Raw genomic sequence first — 23643 nt, 5'->3', positions numbered from 1 at the left:
TCACTGGTTCAGATCCTGGGTGTGGGCACGGCACTGCTTGTCAGGCCATGCTGAGGCGGCGTCCCACATAGCACAACCAGAAGGACCTACAATTAGAATATACAACTATTACTGGGGAGCTGTGGGGAGGAGACGAAGAGGAAAGAAAAAAAAAGAAGAAGATGAGAAACAGATGTTAGCTCAGGTGCTAATCTTTAAAAAAATAAAATAAAATAAAGCACATAGATGAGATGTTTTTTAAAAAAGTGTTCAAAAGAAGCCAGTCTTTTAAATCCTCACACATAGTAATTACAGCTATCACCACAGACTCGAAGCTGTTTGCAAAGCCTAGAGGTAATTAAGCATTGATATAAGAAAGAACAGAAGAGTTAAGAATCATGAAACCCTTTCATATATTTAGAAGTTGAAATAACTAAGGGTAGGACCAGAGAGAAGAGTAGAGAGAGAGAGAAGAGAGATGAAGTCAGATAGCTCAAAGATTACAGGTAAGAAAGAAAAAGTTGTCCATAGTGCTCTAAAAGAAAAAGGAAGAAAACTGAGTAGAAATTACTAAAAGCAAACTTTATTTTATTTTCATTTTTTGTATAAAAAGAAAGTAAAACAAGAAGTTTTGTTTTGTTTTCAAACTACAAGCATAGGTAAGGAAAGGAGGGGAGCGGAAGGTCTGGTTTCCTTGTTTCAATGAAGCAAAAGAAGTAAGTCAGCTTTGTGGGAAGGCAAGTCCGTTCAGGCCCAAAGCTCTGCTTCAGCAGTGGAAGGCACGCCATCTTGTGGAATTTTAGACTATTGCCACATAAGGCATTCACCAGAGCACAAGGTTTGCATGTTTTAAAACTTGACCATAATTTAGCTCAAGTCCTTTATTTTATAGATGAATTGATAAGAAATATGAAAGTTCCTTTTGGAGAGGGGCACCTGTAAAGTAAGACTATTATCATAGTCAGGCTAAAAACGGATTTTCACTCTCTCTCTTCATTCATTTAGATTGAAGAATGGGACAAAACAAAAACAACAAATAACAAATGTTAAGGAGAGGATGTGGAGAAAAGGGGACCCTCATACACTGCTGGTGGGAATGCAAACTGGTACGGCCACTATGGAAAACAGTATGGAGATTTCTCAAAAAATTAAAAATAGAAATACCATACAACCCAGCTATCCCACTATTGGGTATTTATTCAAAGAACACAAAATAAACAATTCAAAGAGATTTCATTGCAGCACTATTCACAATAGCCAAGACTTGGAAGAAACACAAGTGCCCATCAATGGATGAATAGATAAAGAAGATGTGGTATATATATACAATGGAATACTACTCAGCCATAAAAATTACAAAATCATCCCATTTCCAACAACATGGATGGACCCTGAGGGTATGATGTTAAGCAAAATAAGCTAGACAGAGAAATACAAATACTGCATGATTTCACACACATGTGGAAGATAAACACATGGATAAGGGGCCAGCCCAGTGGCTCAGTGGTTAAGTGCCCACATTCCGCTTTGGCAGCCTGGGTTTCCCCGGTTCGGATCCCGGGTCCGCACCTGGGATGGCACTACTTGGCAAGCCATGCTGTGGTAGGTGTCCCACATATAAAGTAGAGGAAGATGGGCACAGATGTTAGCTCAGGGCCAGTCTGCCTCAGCAAAAAGGGAAGGATTGGTGGCAGATGTTAGCTCAGGGCTAATCTTCCTCAAAAAAAAAAACAAAACACATGTATAAAGAGAACAGATGAGTGGTTACCAAAGAGGGAGGGGAGGGGAAGGTGGGGGTGAAGGGGGTAAAGGGGCACGTATGTATGGTGATGGATAGACATTAAACTACTGGGGGTGAGCATGATGCAGTCCATACAGAAACTGATAAACAATAATGTACACTCGAAATTAGACAATGTTAGATGATTTCAATAAAATAACTGGAAAAAAAGAAAGAAAAAGTGAAGGGACAATTTGGAACGCAAGGCAACAATCAGAGCCATTGTGTGAGTCTAATCTAGGCCCTTGCCCCAGCAAGCACCATATAAATCATTAGAGCTGGTAGTGGGGGTTAAATCATTGCCGCTAAAGTTTGAACCCATTATCCAATATGAATTTATTTTAAGATAAGCAATCCTGAGACTAGAAACAAATTATTAACAATGAAGAAAGGGGAAGCAGTGGTTATTAATTTATGCCTTGGTATCTGAGTATATTCCAGAATTGTTGTATAGCATATCTTTCCTTAAAATATACAGAACAAAACAACAATTAATGAGTAATTAAAGAAATTTATGTGGTTAATTTTTATCTAAACAGAAACCACACTTGATAAGGTTTGCCGTAACAGACAACTAAATCCATTAAAAGGCATATAATTGGTCTAATGGCACCAAATCACCATAGGCATGGACCCAGAGAGAAACAAGCAAATGTATGCTCATACAAATACAGTCTGATTAGGGGGCAAATGCATCTTCCGCATATGCTTGTTTTATGCTCCATGGGGATGAGATGATGTCATCCCAATAATTTTCACATAAAATATTCACAGAGAGTTATCACACAATTATTCTGTAAGAAATCATTGTCTTATAACTGGTTGTGTTACTGGGTAAGGGTCCACTGCCCGACACACAGAAGCCAGTACCACAGCATGGGCTTTTGAGAAAAGAAAAGGCTTTATTGTAAGATTGACCACCAAGGAAACAGAAGACAAGGCTCTCAAATCTGTCTCCTGGATCCAGAGTTTGGGGAAACATTTAAGAGGTTAAAGAGAACAGGCTGGTATGCAGAAGCGCAAGTGGGGCAGATTTTGATTGGAGGGCTTTAAACATTTATGGTAAGGTGTGGAAAGGGGCTCTAACACCGGGTCTTCCTACACAACAGACTCCTTGCTTCTGCTGAGAGGCTAGATTTCAAGTTCTGGTCATGTCCAGGCTCCCTGGGGGAAGAATCTTTGGTTCCAGGTGTATTTCAGGTCAAAATTTTCTCCTCTGTACACGCTCCAGCCACATGACTTGCATTTTGGCTCGCTGCAACCGCAAGGCAACTTCAACATTCTGCTGATAAGATGGGGTCAGTTTAAACTGGTCCCGTGCTTACAATTGTGAAAACGCATTCAAGACGTTATGCCTTCATGACATTCTGTTTAAACTTTTAGAAAGCTGATTTATGGGGGAAAATACTTGGGGCATAATGGGACTAAAAAGTGAAGTTCCACTTCTTTTTAGATTGCAAATGATCACAAAAGACCATTGCTCCCATAGTCAAATCAAGAAAACAGTAGATAAGCAACAAGATCACATTTATCTAACAGAGAGTTGAAGTTGCAACTCAATTCCAGAGGAGGATGGGCTCTTCCTAGATGAGCCATTATTTTCCCTAAGGAATAAGAAGAAATCAGCTGAATTTTGAATGACTGCACGGGCTAGAGTGACAGACAGTAATCTGAAGAGCCCTACACATAAACCTATATATTCCTCACTGCCAGCCAATTTTCCCCACAAGACTTTTATCAAGCACACAGCAGAGTATGGGACACTGGGAGCTGGGCTGGAAGAAGAGATCTCCCATAGTGTGAAAAGCTGGGGCCTGAGTTGGCAAGAAAAGAAAATGCTTGTAGTTTCAGGCACTTAGATCCCAACAACTGCTGAAGAAAGAGGTCTAATCTTGCTCTCAAGACAATGAAATGAATGGTTAACTGAAAGAAAGTAAAACTGAGTCCTCACCCCAAAAGAGCCCACCTTGTGATTAGTGCAAAGAGCTCAGCTCTTCGCTCTGCCTGACAGAGGAAAGGGCATGCCTCTTCTGGGAAGCAAATATTCAGTCTCTACTGCTGTTTTATACAGTTTTTAGCATGCAATCAAAATTTATGAGACATCCAAGGAAGTAAGAAAATATGACAGATAATCAAGACAAAAATCAATCAGAAGAAACAGACCCACAGATGATGAAGATGTTGAAATTAGCAGGTAAGGACTTTAAAATAGCTACTATAAATACATTAAAGAATAGAGAGGGGGAAAGAGGGTTAACGGATGAAAGGATAAAGAAATTTAGCAGAGAAAAGAAACCCTAAAAGGAACCAAATGGACACTTTAGAATTTAAAATCACAATCTCTAAAGTAGAGAATGCATCGGGTGGGCATAACAGCAGATTGGACAAAGTAGAATAAAATATCAATAAAAATTATACAAATTGCAGCACAGAGAGAAAAAAGAACGAACCAAAAAGAAAGAAAAGCACATCAGTGACCTGTGGTATTGAAACAGTCTATTACATGTTTAACTGGAGTCTTTGAGGGAGAGTAGAAAGAGAATAAGGGAAAGAAAATACTTAATGTAGAAAACTTTCACAATTGATCTTTTAAAACTAAATAAAATTACACGTTGAAAATATGCCTCAATAAAAACGGCTACATAAAAAGATCTTCAGATAATCTAAAACTAAGTAAATTCATCACCAGCTGTCCACACTAAAACTATGACTAAAAGAAATTAGTAATGCTGAAGGAAAATGATCCCAGTTGAAAGCATGGATCTCCAAGAAGGAATGAAAACCATTGGAAAGGGTAATGTGGGAATTACTTACATAAAATTGTTTAGAATATTATAGACTAGTTTTTATTTTTTATCTTTTTTAAATACTGTATTGTGCTTAAACATGTCAAAATAAAATATATGACAACAATATCATAAAAGGGGGCAGGAAACAGAAGTTTGCTATTGTAAGGTTTTCACTCTATGCTTGATATAGTATAATATCATTTGAACACTGACTACAGTAAGTTGATGATGTAAACTCTAAACCACTAAAAACAAAACAGAAAAAAATAGACAGAGCTAATAAACAAATAGTTTGATCAAATGGAACCATAAAAAAATACACAATTGATCCAAAAGCATGCGGGTAAAAGGAAAACAGAAACAAAAATCAAAAATGACTAAGAGAAAACTACTGGCAAGATGGCAGACATACACCCATTGACATCAAAAATTGAATGAAATAAAAATAGTCAAAACCAAAAGGTAGAGATAGTCAAGCTGAATGAAAAAGCAAGACTCAGTCAAACTATATGCTTTCTACAGGAAACCAACCCTAAATATAAAGACACAGAAAAATTAAAAGGATGGAAAAAGATATTATATGAAAACATTGATCAAAGAAAGCTGGGATGGCTATGTTAATATCAGGCAAAGTAGATTTCAGAAGAAATAATAGTACCAGAGATAACAATGTTCATTTCATAATCACAAAGGAGTCAACTCATTACAAAATATAAGAATCTTAAATGTATATGCACCTAAAATAGGGCTTTAAAATATATAAAACAAAAACTGACAGAACTGAAAGAACTAGACAAATTCATGACTATAGCTAGAGATTTCAAGTGTCCACTTTCAGTAAATGATTGAACAAGTAAATAGAAAATGTGTAAAAAGATACAAAACTTGAAGATCACTATCAACCAACTTGACCTAATTAACTTTTATAAAACACTCCATCCAAAACAGCAGAATACACATACTTTTCAAGTGCATAAGTACTATTCAGCAGTATAGACCATGTTCTGGGCTACAAAAGAAATTGATAACTGACAAACTGAAAAGGATCTAATTCCAATTCTGAGCGAAATTAAATAAACTATCAATAACAGAAAGATGGCTGGGAAACCACCAACTGTTTAGACATTAAACACAACACTAGTAAATATTCCTAGGGTCAGAGAAGAAATCACAGGAGAAGTTGGAAACTATTTTGAAGTGAATAAAAATGAGAACACAATATAGCAATTTTGTGGCATGCAGCCAAAGGAAGACTTAGAGGGAAATTTATATTATTTAATACTTACATTAGAAAAGGAAAAAAAGGTTTCAAATCAATGGCCTAAACATCCACCTTGAAGTAACTAGGAAAAGAAGAACAAACTAACGTAAAGCAAGAAGAAGAAGGAAATAATAAACATAATTACAGAAATGAATTAAATAGTAACCAAAAAAACTAAATAGATACAATAAGACTAATCAAGAAGAGAGAAGACACAAATTATCAACATCAGGAATGAAAGAAGGGTCATGACTACAGGAGGGTCAGTGACCTGGCTAAGTTCTTAGAGCTAGGATGTGGTGAAACTGGTTGCCCTGAAAAAACAAGGTCAGTCCCTTTTAAAGCAGAATGACTCCAGGAGAGTGGAAGCCTGGCTGAGGCAGGTCTCTCCTCATCAGAGTCAACAGGTATGCTGATACTTCTCAGGAGAGATGACTCTCCCTTAGCAGATGGGTAAAGTGGGGAGAAGAAGGGAGAGCAGTAAGTGCAGGACTCTGATGTGCTAAACGCATTGGAGCAGAAATATAAAAAGGCATTTCCTCAGCACCAAGATGAAGTTCAGAGCCCAGATTCATTCTGCTGGTTACTCCAGTTGGTTCAGTTTCTCCATTGCCCTTGACCTTTGCCCACGTGCACCCACCAATCACTGCAGGAATGGGATATGTGCGCTCCGACCAAATCAAGGGGGGCCTGAGGGACAAACCAACAAAATCCCACCACAAGAAAATTTACCAATCCTCAGGCATATGATGCACACATGACAGGAAATGGGCAGATCACCAGCTTCTGTAGTACCAAGGCAGAAAGGGATAGTTAGATTATTTTAGTTTAGGTATCAGCATTTAAAAACTCATACCCTGCTCTTTCCTCCCACTTGTAGGCTGTGCTCACCTCTGTTTCAGCAATGACTGGCCCTCACCACAGGCCTTGAACGAGAGCCTCAGACCACTTGCAGGGCTGGTCACCTTTCTCCTCAGACTCCAGGATTTCCTGCAAAAGCAGGAATTAAGTGGACTACTTCAGTTTGTTAACTCCTCTTTCTCCTGTAGCATCTTGTAAACCTCATATTCTTTGCCTATGCCAAGGCTGCTGAGAAGCTGAGAGTGCTTGAAACTATAAAGAATGTCTGGAAATTCATTAGGTGTCAGAAGTTAGAAAAAATTCACCACGCTGCCTCCCTTCAGCAATTATTATCCACAAATCACAGGACATATAAATGTAATCACAATGGAGTAAACCCTCTCTTGATTCAACAGTAGACATTCTGCCAAAGTTTTTAGGTATGTTTGTCACCAGAACTGGCTCCTGCTTCAGTGCAATGAGTGTCTTCTGCCAAATAGTTTCAGCAATTCAATTCCTTGTAGGCCTAATAACATTGGACGGAAATGCTTTCTTTCTTTTCAAATTGATTCAACAACCTCATGTCAAGTGAGTATTTCATGGAAGGGAGGAGAGAAGTCAATTACAACCCAACCACTGTAACAAATCCTTGGCATGCTCTCAGTCCTTGGCCACAGGCATTCTTCCACAGAACAGAAATCATACAACATACAAATCATGCAACACACATCTGTTCAAGTCCCTATACATTCTTTCTAATTCTCATTTGCCCTGAGTCGCTGGTTCCCCAGGCATTGGACTGCCTCAGGAAGGGGCCATGAGGCAATATTCTTCAACTGAGGCAATCCTGAAGAGGACTGACAGATGGGGCCCTCTGCTGCCAACTCTCCCAGCAGCTCAAGGACTGAACCCTTTGGTTCTGCAGGGCTATCTTGGTGATACATCAGTGTCAGCTTCAGTGCGATTCTTCATACGACCTCTGAAGGCAGCTCCTCCCAGATTCTGGTGGGCCATTTTTCCTGGGGGAAACTTAGAAGAGGGAGGTTACTGGGATAAATGACAGCCCCTGCCACTGAAGTTGGAGTCAGAGCTGTAACTCATATTCATTATCTCCCACTTCTACAATGCATTCCAGCTAGATTCCCTTCACCTTTAACTAGCATGTCTGTGAATCTGTGGCTTACCTGATGGTATGACCCAGATCCTCACCCCTGCAGATCCTTAACCACGGGTCCCATGCCCATTTTAGGCGGTGGCTGCTGTACTTGCCTATTTACCATCAAAATTAGATAAGAGACTACCAAGAGGTGCCTGCATTATCACCTAGCTGCCAAAAATATTCCTGCCTACACTCACTGCATACCAGCAGCATCCCTAAGTCCTCCAATGATCAGGGTCAATGACCCCACAAGGATGATGATTCTTCTTCTTGCCTGATGCTTCTCTGGCATGAGGAGACTGAAGTGCCCAGAAGACAGCTGTACCTTATAGTTGAGTGGAACTTGTGCTCTTTCCCCTGATGGAAGTATCCTCCCCTTGAGAACCAAGATCTCAAATCCCGCAGAGTTCAGATATACAGGTATGGGAAGCACAGATTCCCCAAGGGAGTCGCTAGGAGTGATAGTAAGCAGGAGCACTCCTGCTTCTGCCCCTTGTTCCTGGACTAATATATTCTACCTCTTAGGGACACAGCACCACATAAAATTCATTGATTAAAAGTGTTCCTGCAGCCTAGAAGATGACAGCCCACACTCACAAGGTCTAGTGTCTGAATTGGCACTTCAGCTATGCTTTCAACAGGCCATTCCATCACTCAGGCTGGCAGCTTCTAGGTGGTGTGGTATGTGATAGATCCATGGGACTACACAGTCGTGTGCCCACTGCTGTGCCTCCTTTGCTGTAAAATGGGTCCCTCAGTCAGACAATGCTAGATGGAGTCCTGTGCTAATAGATCAAAGAGTCTATAGGTCCTCAGAGAGTGATGTGTTTGAGGCCCTGTAGATAGCGAAGGCAAATCCATATTTGGAATACATGTCTATTCCTGCCAAAATAAGTCACTGTGCTTTCTATGATGGAAGTGATCCCATGTAGTCAGCCAGCCATCAAGTCGCTAGTTGGCTCCTTCAAAGGATGGTCCTCTTCATTTGGTCTTTCTTGCTGAAAGGTTAGACGTTTGACAGCAGCACCAGGTAGACTGGCATTGGTAAATAGAAGCCCATCTTGTTGGGTCCATACACAGCCTTCATTCCTGCCATCCTGGTTACTCCATCTATGCATCCTTTCTGCCAACACAGGGGTGGCCAACACACTGGTTGATGTCAATCGGCTATTTTGCCAACCTGGTTGTTTAGTGCCTCTTCCATGGTTGATTCTCTCTAATGAGTGTTAACAAATGTCCATCTATATTCCTCTACTCTAGACCTCCTTGCCCTGATCTTCTAATCTTCCCCCTTTAGTCCTTGATCAGCCAACCAAGCCATTCACCATTGTCCATGAGTCCATCCATCCACATTTAAACGTGGGCCTCTCCTTTCCATACAAAGTGGATCATTAGGTATACCACATGAAGCTCTGCCCACTGTGATGATTTATCCTTACAAGACCACCCCACGTAGTGCTGCAGCACAGCCACTATCCATATCAGCTTTCACCCACATACCAAGCCAACTCATCTGTGAATCAAGTTTGGGCTTCTTCTTCCACCTTCAGCTGATCATAAGGGATCTACCATCAGCCACGGGGAAGAGATGAGGGAGAGGGATTGATACAACAGTGGTAGGTGATGTGATGGTCTGGGCTATGTGCTCATGCAGTTTGCAAGTGTCCTCCAACCTTGTTCAGGTTCAGTCCTTCCATCTCATGAAGGATTATTCTTGGATATGCCTGACCTTCTGACATAACAAGTCTGACAGAATTCAGATCACGAAGAGCAGTTCTGCCACTTGATATCCCATTGTCAGGTAGCACGCCAGGAGCTGCTTTTTGAAAAGTATCTAATTCTCTACTATAGATGGCAAAGTACTCTTTCAGAACTCAAGGGGCCTGCATTTTGATTCTCTCACTGGTGTCCCATTATGATATCTCTGACATCACAAGGTCTTCTAGGTAATATGACCCAAGCAGCAGGGCCATTTGCACCACAGCCTCAACCTGTTGCAGAGCTTTTTTCTGCCCTGGGCCACATCAAAGCTGTATCTTTGTGTTGCTCAGTATATGGAGTATCACTGTGTTCTAAGGTGTAGATAAGCTGTGTCCAGAATCCTAAAAGACATTCTTCATGGTGAAAGTACAAGATGCAATAATTTGTCCTTTACTGATCCCTTTCATCTGCCAAATCAGTGGCCAGATACCATGTAACTGAAACCACATTAATCTGCTATAAGCAAAGATACCACATCTCCTGCAGCAGCTGCCATTGATGCTACTTCTTGATGGAGTTTTTTGAGAACTCACTGTCATTCTCCAAGACATGTCTGGTGTTCACAGGGGCCAGAAAAGTATATTTAACCTGGAGATACCACTGAAGACCACCACCTATGTCCCCTTTAGTTTTTTAAGAAGGACAATAATTTTGCCATTCCAATTCCTCTTCCTTCACCTCAGATGTGATAGTGTGAGATTTTTTGTTTATTTAATATATGGAAGGCAATAGCAAGTTTCAGAAGTTTCCCATCTGAAAATCATAGCTCTTCTCTCATTGGCCAAGGAACAAATGTAGGTGCTGTGTCGATTGCCAAGTATATTTATTCAAACTACATCTGGGAGCCAGGGAAATAACCACTGGCTCTCATATGCCCTCACTCTAACACAGGGGCCAAGATGATGCTTTGGGTCTCCAGCTATCCATATCAACTCCCATCCAGAGTCCAACAGTCTCCAAAATGTCTGTGTAGTCCCCTTTTCCAACTATACTGTTACCAGAGAAAACAGTCAATGGTCTCTTTGAGGAAAGACTAGAAATCATTACTGGAAATATTTCTCATGATGTTGCAGGGTCTTCCATGGCCTATCTTTCATTCATTGGGTTTCAGGTATGAAAACTCAGATAGGAAATCGGGAAATGGAGTGTGATTTTTATGGGGGAGACTGCCCTCAGCTCCCTGCTTATTCCTTCTTGCTTTCTTTGGTTATTTATCTTGGGCAGTACCTTTGTTGGCTGTGATCTATGTTGCCAGTAGGGATGCCTTGTTTTATTAATATCTCCATAATCTCTGCAGGACAAGTCCCTCTGGCTGCCAATCCACTCTTACCATTCTTTGTGACAATTGCATTCACCTTTCTCTGATATCCAAAACATCTCCACCTGATCTTTATTTTGTCAGGTATCAACCCCAATACTAGTAGAGAGCCCAATTCTGTGTCAGCAGTTGGAACTATCAACCATACAGAGGAGGGTCACCACTGAATGTTTTAGTGATGCTGGTGTCCCTCTCACCAGAAAGAAGTGAGCACATTCCTTCCTGCTTTGGTAAATGGCATATCCTTTGGGCCATACCCTGAAATAGTCATCTGGTGAGTTTTCCAGTCTTACTTAGCCTTTCCATTTGAGCATGTCCAATTCACTTAGGCTTCCTTCTTCCTTATTCCATCATCTGCCATGTCAATTTCTGGCATTTATACCTCCCTTGGTGAGGGCCATTGCTTTTTCCATGCTTCTAAGAGCCTTCCTAATTCCATGTTTGTACCATCTCCTGGAGTCATTTCCAGGATGTTAAATCCTTCATCTTGGAAGAATCCTCCCAAATCAATAAATTCTCCCTAATCCCACTTTTTGTTTTGCCTTCCTTGATCCAGCAACCTCAGAATCCAATCCCATGCATATCCTCGTCTACAATTCTTATGATTAACTCCTTGACTTAAAACTTGGCTCTTTCTGCCTTCTCTACACTCCACCAAGATGGGCCTCTAGCTTTCATGCTTAGCTTTTAGTTGATGATTGACCATATCACCCTAAAGCCTCAATCAAGCTTAGCAATAAGCATCCAATTTCACTGTCCTTACATTTACTATGTTGCCCATATTTCTCCAATGCCTCGTGCATTTCCTTCCACAGGAAAGCCAACCCCATTCTCCAACAGTGAACATTTTAACAATTGCCCTTCTCCCTTGTGCCAGGGCTACTTGCTCTGCATTTACCAGCACTGATAGGGCCCTCATTGCCAGCCGGGGAGCAGGTGAGCCAGCTCCAAATCCCATCTTAGCATCTGCTTTCATGGACCACTCTCAATACCACCTGTCACAGGTGAGCGTACAGAAGGTTTACTAGGGAGGATTTTTAGGATCATCACCTGGGGGAGGGGAAGAAAGCAGGAGGGGCAGAGAGTGGGAAGTTGATCTGCAGCGCAGTCTCAACAAAGGTATGGGAAACACTGAAGCTACCGTAGTCCTTCAGAGTCATGTAAGGTGGGGGTCAGGGTACTTTATGTTGATTAGTCATTGCATGTGGGCTACTCAGAAAAGTGAATAACCTTGGGCAATGAAGAAGAGGCCAGATAGTTGGCTCATCCATCAGTCGGCAGCACTCCCAGCAGCTGGGGAAATAAGTCCTTCAGACCTACCTGAAGGTGGATTGGGGCAGCGTAGCCCAGTTCCCATTGCAACAGCCTACAATGCCCTACAAGACCAAGGCCCCTGGTTCCTTGTCCAAAAATATGTCCAATCACTCTCCCTTTGTTCACTTGCCCTAGGCATACAGGCCTTTCTTCTGTGCCAACAACATACCAGCTCACAGCCTTTGTGCCTACTGCTCCCTCTGCCTGGAGCACTCTCCGCAGATAGCCCCAGAGCTTCTACATTCATGCAGGTCTTTGCTCAGATGTCACTCCTCAGACAGGGCTCCCTGACCTTCCACTGAAAACATCCACCCCATCCCCATCACTCTGCCCCCTCACTCTACTGCACCTTTCTCCAGGTTATTTCTCACTCTTGCCAAGGATTATACTTGCAGTCGTTTATTTATTTATTGTCTGTCTCCTCCTAGAAAGGAAGCCCCATGAGGGCAAGGACTTGCTCTGTCTTGCTCACTGTTGTATTCCCAGCCCTGGATCAGTGCCTTGCACAGCATCAGGGCTCAAGAGGTTATTAGGGAAGTGAATGAAACTTGCCAAGTGGGTCAAGTCCCTCTCTCTTGCCTCTCAGCCTCGGCTGCTTTTCCAGAAGCCGTCACCCTCTAGGGAAGACGGACAGTGTGTCCACTAGGGCCAAAGAGCAAATACCAGATGGTGGTGCAATTTATCGATGCAGCTGGATGTTTATAAGTAAACAAGCTGTAATGTGAGTAATAAAGCTATATGCCATCCAGCCCGCCAGAATGGCCTCCCAGGTTTAAGGATGCAGGCAGTGGCTGCCAACTATTTTCTCAGCAAATCTAACCACTTTTTCTTTATGGATGATGCCACGGTTACACATACAAATGAATTACCTTGATTATGTTTTACTCACTCATTTCCCACCCATTTTGTAATTATTTCACATTCCATTTTAAAAAGAAAATTAAATTGTTTCCTCTGCAGCTCCCATGAAACCCAATGGACTTCAAAGGCTGAACCTGCAAGAGCCTATATGACACCCAGGGCTGCTCCAGGCAAAAGAGCAGCTGGGATGAAGGGCAGGTTAAGAGAATGGAGAACAGCTCACTCCATGGTTCTGAGACCTGGGACAGTGCAGCAACCCTGATAAAGTCAGGAGGGGAACCACTGGCTACGGGGAAGGGTGAGCTGGGAGACCCAAAGGAAAGGCTAAGCCTGTGTTACCATGGGGTGGGTCAGGGGTGGGAGGAAATTAACTGGGAAGAGGCATAAGCAAAGGTTACTTATGGGGTACTTATCATGGGGTGATGGAAATGTTCTATATCTGGACTGAGGTACATATAATAATCAAAATTCAAAGAAAAAGACCTATGAATTTTGGTTATAACTGAATTTTAAAAATATTGTGGTATATATTCCCTAACAGTCAACTGAATCACAATATGGTAGCTTACATACCCCTGAGTTAAGGCAAACCCAGTGTTTTAGAAAACTTGCCTCTCAAAATGCAATTCGTGGACCAGCAGCATCAACGTCACTCCGGAACTTGCTAGAAATGCAGAATCTCAGGTCTCACAGCTAATGAATCAGAATCTGTATCTTCACAGGGTCCTCAGATGATTCTCATGCACATTGAAATGTAAGAAACACCCTTCTAGAGGGCTTGAAAAATTCCTTTTATAATCAGGGCTCTTTAACCTGGCCATGGGGAAAATATGGAATTAATATTCTAAATATTATTACTAAAACAAAGGATTACTAGGGTTCCTATTTATCCTCCCAAATTATATGTATTGCCACAAGGGAAGAGAAGATATAATTTTTGCAAATATCCTTTAAAAACACTGTATCTAAAAAATACTCTTGCTTTCTGTTTGATGCTTCCATTACTGAAATCCAGTCCTAAATACCTCCAATGAGATAAGAAAGCAATGAATGGAGGCCACCCTAACCAATATTTTCTTACTCAAGATGGGTCAAGACACCTCTCCCCTTTTAAGTGGTCATCCAGGCATTCTCTGGCCCTAGATGAAAGGCATACGCCTCTGAGCCTCTCCCTTCAACCTGGGAGAAAGTCAGAACAGCTCAGACACCTGAGAAAAGAAATCCACCAGGAAAGGGCAGAACCCAATGCAAGTAAAATTTAGATAATGCTTAGCGTTATCTTCGAAAGAGAATAAAAAGGAAGAAGAAAATCCTTTTAAAAAGCCTTTTGTCTTTGTTTTCCTGAAACATTAGTCCTATTTCTTTGATGCCTAGTCAAAGAAAGGTGTCACCAGAGGAGGGTGTCATCCCTGACTTCTGCAAGGAGATAACGAGAGACCCAGCAGTCAGAGCAGCAGAAAGTGCTGGGAAAGTTCAGGTCGAACAAATCAAAGCCCTAGGTGAGCAGTGATGGAAACACCACTGAGTGGGTGAGACGGATGAGGACCAAGAATAAGTCCTTGGGTTTGGCTGGGAGAAATCAACAGGCGGCTTCTAAAAAGCAGGCATTTCACTAGCACATGATCTGAGAAAAAGGACTGGAGAACGTTGGAAGAATCTATCACCCATCCATCCCCTTCCAATCAATAAACCCAAATCACAGTTGTTACCTCATTTGTAAACGAATCAAACAAGCTTTGGTTCAGGCAGTTTTTGTTTTAGGTTGATTTCCCAAAATTGCAAAGTTTAAGCCACCCTGCCTGTAACAAACTTAGAAACAGATGGAGTTTAAAGGAAGGACAAATTAACTACCAAAAAAAAAAAAATCGAGCTTTAACATGAAGTAACTTTCCACCTGAAAGGTTTGTTCTGGGTTTTGTAGACTAGAACTGCTCGCGTCTAAACTGTCCATGGTGTATTCTAGTTTGAGATCTGTGGTATGAAATCCTAGCACTACTAGTAAAATCCTTACTAGTAGAGTAAGCACCAACAAGTCAATCCCTTCATTAATAAAGGGCATAAGCTATTACCTGCGGTGGTCACCAGTGCTTAAGGGGAGATGATTTGCTCTCTTGGAGGAAGGAGGGTTGGTTGGAGTGCCCTGTTCACCTCTCTTAACAAATTGTTTAATCTCAATTTCTGGAGTGATGAGAATGCCACTGTTTTGAGCAAATGACTCCATGAGGTCATCTATGGTGATGGTCTCTGACTCAAGACCCCTTAACAGCCAGGGTTCCCAGTCTCTTCTGAGAGCATTTCCCATTTCCCTGAGCAATCTGCAGGTTTAGTGCTGCTGGCCACGATCCTGAGTTTGCTCCCCTTCAGAAAGGAGAGGGGTTGTCATGGCAGCAACCAGGCTGGAGAGGGACTGATTAGGGAATATTTTAAGGCCAACTGTTAAAGCTCCCCATCTATTATTTGGAAAGCATTCATTTCCTTAGGTAAGACCAAGAACAGCCAGATGTATGGAAAACAACATTTCATTAGAACATAACTAAGTATCTTATATTAGCATCAGAGAAAGATAACTTGGAGCAAGTTTCAAAGAAATATAAGAACATGGGCCATACAGATGCCAATTTTCTCATACCTGCAGGAAAAGGCCCTCAAACCTCAGAGGAGTAAGAAACCTAAAACAAGAAAAGAGGTCTCAGAAATCTCATCTAGCTTGAGACAGGGAGTAGGACACATGGTCAAATGATAAAGAGACACCACACCACCTTGGAGTCTATACATTTATTGCATAAAAACAAAATCACTGTCAGACAGGTTAAATTCAGTTTGGTTCAAATTTGGCTGATGTCCATTTGCAGCAGTGAGGAACTGAGGTGAAGAGAAAACACAGCGATACTGGCAAGAAGACACTGAACAAAACAATCCTGTTAATTGTAAAAGCAGGCATCACACAGCTAGTGTGACTCAGTTAGCAAAAGCAGGGGGACGCAATGTTTAACGCGGAGGGATATAAGTAAGCAAGAACTTTTGAGAGAAGAGAGGGCCAGAGCATTCAGAGATCAGGCTGCAGCAGGGCCTAGTTGGAGAACAGTGTTTCGTGTAGATCTGCTGGTTCACTTGGGGAACACGGTGACCACGTCGTAGCCCTCAGGTGGCGTGACCCGCTCCCGGGCATGCTTTTCACAGTAGATTTGATCTTCCACAAAGAAATGGCCCTTCTGTTTCAGGTTGGTGCCACAGTCGGTGCACACATAACATTCAGGGTGGCGGTGGCGGTCTCGAAGCTTCACAAACACGCCACTGCAGGAGGGAGGCAGGAAGGGACTCCATTACTGACCAGCTCCTGAAGGTGGCACGAGGGCCAGGGCTCCTCCCAAGAGGCCCAATCAAAAGGCAGATCAGGGCCTCCCAACTGGGCTCCAGCCATAAAGGGGCTTCTTGCTCCTGGGGCTCAGAGATATTCCTCTTGTAGCCCTCCAGAAGTGCCTCCCACTTCAACACGGCAGCCCTGCTTTTTCTGGTTTTACATGTTCATAACCTGAGGGTTCCATGGCCAAGGGAAACCTTCACCACCTGGCTCCAGGACACAGGACTTTCCTGGTTTCTCTGCTCCATTTTTCCAGGCAGGATTTTTTTCCCCATCACACCCAAAACATACAACATCCAACATCTTCCACATTTTCATGGTTTACCCAACCCACAGGGGCTCCAAGGCCTGAGGTAGGCAGATACTCACACAATGCCAGTGCCACATTTGTCACACATGGGCAACTTCTGGGCATTTCCAATCGATGCAGCCACTTTGGTGACTGGAGCCTTAACACTTCTGAATCCTGAGGGCTTATTGGGATCCCCTAAAATGAGGAAAACACTTGAGTTGGCCAGGAAGGGCAGAATTGCATAAATATCATGTAGTTATTTCAGAGCCACTTATATATGTGTTCCAGCAAGGTCATGGGCATGGGAGTCCAACAAACCTGACTCTGCTGTGTGATCCTGCACAAATTACTTAACCTCTCTGGTCCTTGGTTTCCTTTTCTATAAAAGAAGAGATCATTTTTCCCTACACAGTGGTACAAAAAGATTTCAAAATAGACTTCAAGCCTTCCCACAGTACCTGGCACACAGTCAGCCCTCAGAACAAATTACAATACACTCTGAGTAAACATATGCAACCACTGATATGGGAACTTAAAAATGCCTTACATAGATGGAATACATAAATAAATAAAAACATTATCTGATAATCAAAAGACAGTGTATTAGATGCCGAAAGAAACCCACATCACAAGAACAAAATCATTACAGTAAAGCATGCTATAAGCAGCCAGATGGAAACCATCTGCTACAGAGAAGAGTCAGCAGCCTTCCTGAAGTCAGCTTTTCGCATGTAAAACAAGCTCCTAGTTGCTGGGTGTTCAACTGCCTATAGCCCAGTTCATCACGTCTTCAGAGCCCAGTGTCATGGTAGCTATTAATAATAGTAAGCTATTAATATTATTCTTATTGCTATACATTCAGCTGGCTGTGTTTCCACATCACTTATTTTTTTTACTGAGATGTGGCCGCAGAGTATTGTTGTTTGTCATTTATTTACATGTCTCTCTGTCTGAACTGCAAATTACCTGACGACAGAACCCTGTTTCATATACTTTTCAATACTCCAAAGAGCCTAGCACAGGGCTTAGAAAATAACAGAGGCTCAATAAACACACAGAAATGAATGATGAAATGCCATGACAAATGCATGATGGTCCTACCGTACTCCAACATGCTTTGGCCCACGAAGCTAGAGAGGTCTCTACACCAGTGGTTCCGAACAGGCACCTGTGAGCATCCCAGGCACCAGGAGAGATTTCATAAAATTCACAGACCAGGCTCCACCCTAGACCTGCTGAAGGAGCATCTCCAGGTGCAGGGATCCCAGGCAATCCTGTTCTGTACCCCTGGTTAAACTCAGTCCTTTAGATAAAGCAGATGTTCTCAAACTTCATAGGCATCAGAATCGCCTGGAGCACTTGCTAAAAACACAGATTGCTGGGCCCCACCCCTAGAGTTTCTGATTCAGTAGCCCTGGGTTGGGGCCTGAGAATTTACCTTTCTAACAAGTTCTCAGATGCTGTGATGCTGCTGATGCTGCTGGTCCAGGAAGCACTTTGAGAACCACTGGTCAAGAGCCAAACAATGGCCTTTTGTGCAAGGTGAGGCAGTGAGGAGAGGGTCACCCCATAACTGCAGCCATGCTGGGTAATCCTGGGGCTTACAAATGAAGGCTCTCCTGTCCTTCTAGTAAATGAGTCCTGAATGTTGACTGGTGCTTCGGAACCAAACATTGAGATGTGTTCAAACAAGGGGCATTGATAATTGGCTGGGTGTGGTAGATGGTATAATTTGTCCACAAGTCTCTGTACCCTCCCTATCCTTGACACACTTCCCCGTAGGTCAGGCTCTCTATTTAGGGGGGTTGTCCCCTAGGGAATGGTTTGGTTGTCACAACTGGAGGGGAGTACTACTGGTATCTAGTGGGCAGAGGCCAGGGATGCTGCTAAATGTCCTAAAATGCACAGGACAGCCTCCCTACAAGGACTTATCTGGCCCAAAATGTCAATAGCACCCGGTCTGAGAAGCCCTGCTCTCAGTCGATACCCCCCTATCCCAGAGACTTTGGGTTCGGCCACATTACTTGCTTTGACCAAAGGAATGTGAACAGATGTGAGCTCTGTTTGGGCAAAAGCACGAAGTGCATTTGTGTGGTTTGGTCCTGTCTCCATTGAGCTTCTGCCCTCTGCCACAAGAACAGCAAGCCCTGACGAGTGACGCCTCCCTCTGCTGGGCTCCCAGAATGAGAAGACTCATGGAGCCAGGCCCAACACTGCCAAACCCAGCCAAGCCTCAGCTGACCAGCAGCCCTCATGTAACACGACCAAGAAATGCATCTGTTGCTGCAACCCACTGCTGAGTAACATAGTGTGAGAGCTAGCTTGGGATACTTTGCTGCCTTATGGAGAACAACCAGAGGGAATATGTAAAAGCAGCCTGGGACTTTTAATAGCCCTATCATGGGTGTTTATGGCACAATCCCTCAGGGTTCCCCCACCAATGCTGGGAACCCCCTGCACTGAGGAACTGATGAATGCAGAAGTCCATCTGGCAACATGTGAGAAGGGGCAGAGATGGGGAGACTCCAGGGTTTCCACTGTTTTCAGCTGTGAGCTCTACCAGGCTTGGAGAAGGCTTGGTGCTGCCCCAGCGCAGGTACATTAGGGGAAACCACCTTGGTGCTGTGGTTATCACCGAGCCCACAGTACCTTCCTAAACCTTACTCCCTTCCTTGGATACAGTTCCAACTTTATAAAAATTATAGATTTTTTTTGCATTAATTTTGATTTTTAAAAAAATATTGCAGGGCCAAGCCCAGTGGCGTAGTGGTTAAGTTTGTGTGCTCCACTTCGGCAGCCCAGGGTTCACAGGTTCCAATCCTGGGCACAGACCTACACACTGCTCATCAAGCCATGCTGTGGTGGTGTCCCATGTACAAAATAGAGGAAGACTGGCACAATGGTAGCTCAGCAACAATCTTCCTCAAGCAAAAAGAGGAGGATTGGCAACAGATGTTAGCTCAGGGCCAATCTTCCTGAGGAAAAAAAATTGCATTAATGTATCATTTTTGTCTGATTATTGAGTTTTTTGGTGCCAGCTTACATTCTGCCTCCCTCACCTCACCTACTCCTGGCCCTGCCTAGAGGGATCCCATAAGGGCCTGGGTGGGCAGCTTCTATGCCTCTAAATATCCCAAACGAGCTGCCTCATTTTCTGGCTGTGTGCTGGAGACACCCTGGCTGCCGACCAGCTGTGGAAAGAAGGAAATGGCAGCATTTCTGCATACCCAGGCAGCTGGGAAAGGAGACGGACTGTACTGAGGAAACCAAATCAGTGTGGTCAGGGTCTCTTAGGTGATGGGGCTGTTTTTCACATAATTCATTCAATCAGCAGAAAAATGACCAGGAAAAGGTGGGAGCTACAAGCGGATAGAAGGAGAGAAGAAAGGAGGGACACGCAAACCCCACTTGGTAGGAGGAGAATCCACATCCCTTTCCGGAATAAAGAGAAGTGAACTGGATGAAACTGGGCAGGCAGGGGCAGAGGAGGCTGCGCTGGATAAAGCTGTCCTCACCGCAGCTTGTTCAGCCCTGCAGCGCCACCTGCTGGCTCGGTTTTCTTCTCTCACTTATTCAGACAACACTGCAAACTCGAAGCAACTTCACTTCTTCCTTCCCTCTCAACTAGCTTACAGTAAAAATATTAGCTCCCTCCAGACTGTGGCCAAGTACCAACATTCCTCTTCTTCCAGTGAACATTTCATCTCAAAGTTTTCTGGACAAAAAGTAAAAATGAGTTGAGTAAAGCACAGCTTTTTTTCTATCTACTTCACTGCTCAACAACCTTCAATGGCTCTACATTGCCTGTCAAATCAAACTCAAGTCCTTAACCTAGCACCTGGGAGTCCTCCATGATCTGATTTCAGACCATCTGAGGAAGCCCCTGGAACCCTGGGCACCAGTCAAAATGAGCCCCAATACTTCCTAAACAAGTCTCCAGCTTGCTTATCTCGAGCCTCTGGCCCCCGCTGTGTTTTCTCACTCCCTGACATCTCCTTCCAAGTCTCCTCTCATTAAAAGTCTCCTTCAATGGACAGATGAGTGGATAAACAAGATGTGGTATATACATACAATACAGTGCTATTCAGCCTTTAAAAGGAAGAAAATCCTGTCACATGTTACAACATGGATGAACTTTAAGGACATTATGCTAAGTGAAATAAGCCAGTCACAAAAAGACAAATACTATATGATTCCACTCATATGAAGTACTTGAAATACAAATACATGTACAAATACAAGCACAAATTCAAGTCAAATGAATAGCAGAATGGTGGTTTCCATGGGCTCGGGGGAGGAGGCAATGAGAGTGAGTGTTAATGGGTACAGGGTTTCAGTTTTACAAGATGAGTTCTGTGGATGGATGGTGAAAATGGTAGCATAATAATATGAATGCAACTTAATGCCACAGAACTGTATCCTTATAAATGATTATGACAGTAAATTTTATGTTATGTGTATTTCACCACAATTTTAGAAAAAATAAAGGCTCCTTCTCCCTGCAAATTTTGGAATTTGATCCAGACCGAGAAGGAGCTAGAAGAACCCAGGACACTTTCTCCGAGTCCAGAGGCTGAATTTCAACCAAAATGAGAAAACCCACATTGAGTCTTCGGAGGTTCATCACCCAACCCTGCTGCAGCCAGACCTCCCGTGGGGACCTCACTGACTGGGTGCCTGGCACTTTACACACGCTGCTTCCCAAAACGCTTTAACCATCCCATGAGGTGGCCATTATTAGCCTGACTGGACATGTGCAGAAACTAGAGCTTAGAGAGATGAGCACCTGGCTCAAGGTCTCATGGGGGGTCAGAGGCAGATCCTGAATGCCCAGGCTCTTTGTATCACGCAGAGCTGCTTTATCAACCAGAGGCCTTCTCAAATGACAGTAACCCGCACCAAGTGCTTTTACTATGTATCAGCCACTGCCCTGTGCTTCGGTCATTTCATCTCAAACGAAAACAGGAATTTGAGCTCCCTCCCTTGAGAGCCTTCTGCATGTGGTGGATGTTTGGATGGGAATTTATGCTGTTACATTCAGTGAAAATTTAATGCAAGTACATATTAACAGATATGAGAGAGACTACAAGATCCATTATCTCCCTCTTCCTTTCTACTAAAATCTTGATTTCTTTGAGACAAGAAGACATCCAGCCCAGTGGGGGGAAAACTGATTCTCAGATTCTCTTGCAACTAAATGTGGCCATGTGACTAAATTCTGGTCAATCAAATGTAAATGGAATAGTAGTGTGGGACTTCTAGGAAAGAGAAACCTGGCTCATCTGAAGGAGGAACTCCCCAATTAGTCCTTTTCTTCTTCTTCCTTCCTGGTGTCTGGAAGAGGACATGATGGCTGGAGCATCAGCTGCCAAAGAGGACCACAAGGTAACCTTGAGAATGGAATTCATAGGCTTGGTAGATGGAGCACAGAATGGAAGGAGTCCAGGTCCTGATGGGCATGGAGCTGCCACATCAGGGCAGTTCAGTGATCCTGGGTTTCAGGTCCCTCTCTGCATCACAAGGGCATCTGATAAGCTCTGCAGTGTCTGTCTATGATGTCCTAATTTGGGCTAGGATTGACTGACTTCTCTCTTAATTGAAGGATTTTGCACGTTCTAAGAGTAGAGTAAGTTGTGGCTTCTCACATGTTTTGACAAAACTGTCATCCTCAATGGTTGGCCCCTAAATCATTTGTCAGTCAGGCCTAACACTGGAACTTTATACAGACTAGGGCTCACTCCTTCTGAACTGCACAGGTACTCTAAGCAAAGGGGGAAACTTCTGGCAGAACAATATCCTTTTAGCATAAAAGAACACTCTTCCTAATTTCCCATGCTTGTAAATGCCCAGTTTCTCTAAAGAAGCAACCCAAATGGGGAGGAAGCCTAGGTGTTGGGTGTGTTCATTTGGGAACTTTCAGCTCAACGCAGACTCCCAGGAAGCTGAATCTGCAGCTGGGGGCTTTGAGCAGGGAGATGACTCTCCCAGAGGGCACTCAGCTCTGACCCCGCCCTGCTGCCTGGAGCAATCCAGGCAATCCCTCCGAGCCTGGCTGAAGCAGGTCTCACCATCAGAGTTACCAGGTGTCCCTCCCAGGAGCATCAACTCTCTCCTCAGAGGCAGGCATGTTGGGGAGAGGTGGAGAGAGCAGTAGAAAGCAGGATGCCAGTGAGGTACCAGAGCTTCAAGAAAAGAGAAAGCCAGAGTGTGTGGAGGGTTGGGCATCGTGGAGACCAGGAAGGGGCAAAACCCAACTCTCCAGAAAAGTCCTTCGTAGCTCATCTTGAGACAGGAACCAGCCTAACGAGACAGGGACATCTGCAAGGCCGCTGGCTTAACAACATAAGGCCCCTAACCAATCAACAAGCTAGGAGAATGAAAGAGACACCACTAAGATCCACATTCCGCAGCCTCTGGATTTTCTTGGGCTTACGCATGTGCCCTAGCACCCAGGAGTACAGTGAAGGTAACCTAGCCCCATTAACATACTAAAAATCACACCTGGGGTGGAGAGCTAGCATGTTAATGATACATGCAGTGCACATGGTGGCATGTTGAACAACACTGCAAGTGCAAGTGCAAGTGCAAGCGCAACCCCACGTCTACATACCACGAGGCACTCCTTCCCAGCCTTTGCCTAATAAAAGCCCCACAATCCCATTCACTAAGAGGCAGGTCACCTGCTCCTTTCCATTCTGCACCGGCTCCCTTGTGCAACCCCTGTGCACAAGCTAATAAACTTTTACTTTTCTACTCCCATTTGTTGTCTCTCTTGATTTCCATCCTGGGGAACAATAAGAACCCAGTGTTCCTGTAACAGGCTGATCATGAGAATCAGAAGGCACTTGTGAATGGCAACCCAGGAGGCAGATGGGCCTAAGGGCTGCTGCTCACAGGTCACCTTTGTGAGAATGAGGAAAAAGCAACC

General features: G+C 43.5%; 1 protein-coding gene and 1 long non-coding RNA gene across 2 annotated transcripts in view; both read right to left on the bottom strand.

Annotated features, from left to right (window-relative positions):
- Positions 1–4602: 4602 nt before the first annotated feature.
- On the bottom strand, positions 4603–6820 carry LOC139073988 (uncharacterized). Its single transcript, XR_011523242.1, has 2 exons — positions 6701–6820; positions 4603–6595 (listed from the first exon to the last, which is right to left on the bottom strand). It is a non-coding gene; the product is annotated as an uncharacterized lncRNA (long non-coding RNA).
- A 9002-nt stretch (positions 6821–15822) lies between these two features.
- Positions 15823–23643, bottom strand: part of PDLIM1 (PDZ and LIM domain 1) — a 42477-nt gene continuing 34656 nt past the window's right edge. Inside the window, exons 6-7 of the mRNA XM_070561284.1 lie at positions 16793–16910; positions 15823–16356 (exon numbers count right to left, since the gene is read on the bottom strand). Of these exons, the coding sequence (XP_070417385.1) occupies positions 16170–16356; positions 16793–16910 (305 nt within the window). The 3' untranslated portion in view covers positions 15823–16169. The remainder of the gene's footprint in view (positions 16357–16792; positions 16911–23643) is intronic.

The sequence above is a fragment of the Equus przewalskii genome, chromosome 1, assembly GCF_037783145.1.
Source record: "Equus przewalskii isolate Varuska chromosome 1, EquPr2, whole genome shotgun sequence".
Taxonomy (NCBI): Eukaryota; Metazoa; Chordata; class Mammalia; order Perissodactyla; family Equidae; genus Equus; species Equus przewalskii.
The sequence above is the reverse complement of the archived record's forward strand: the minus strand, read 5'-3'. Positions and strand labels throughout refer to the sequence as shown.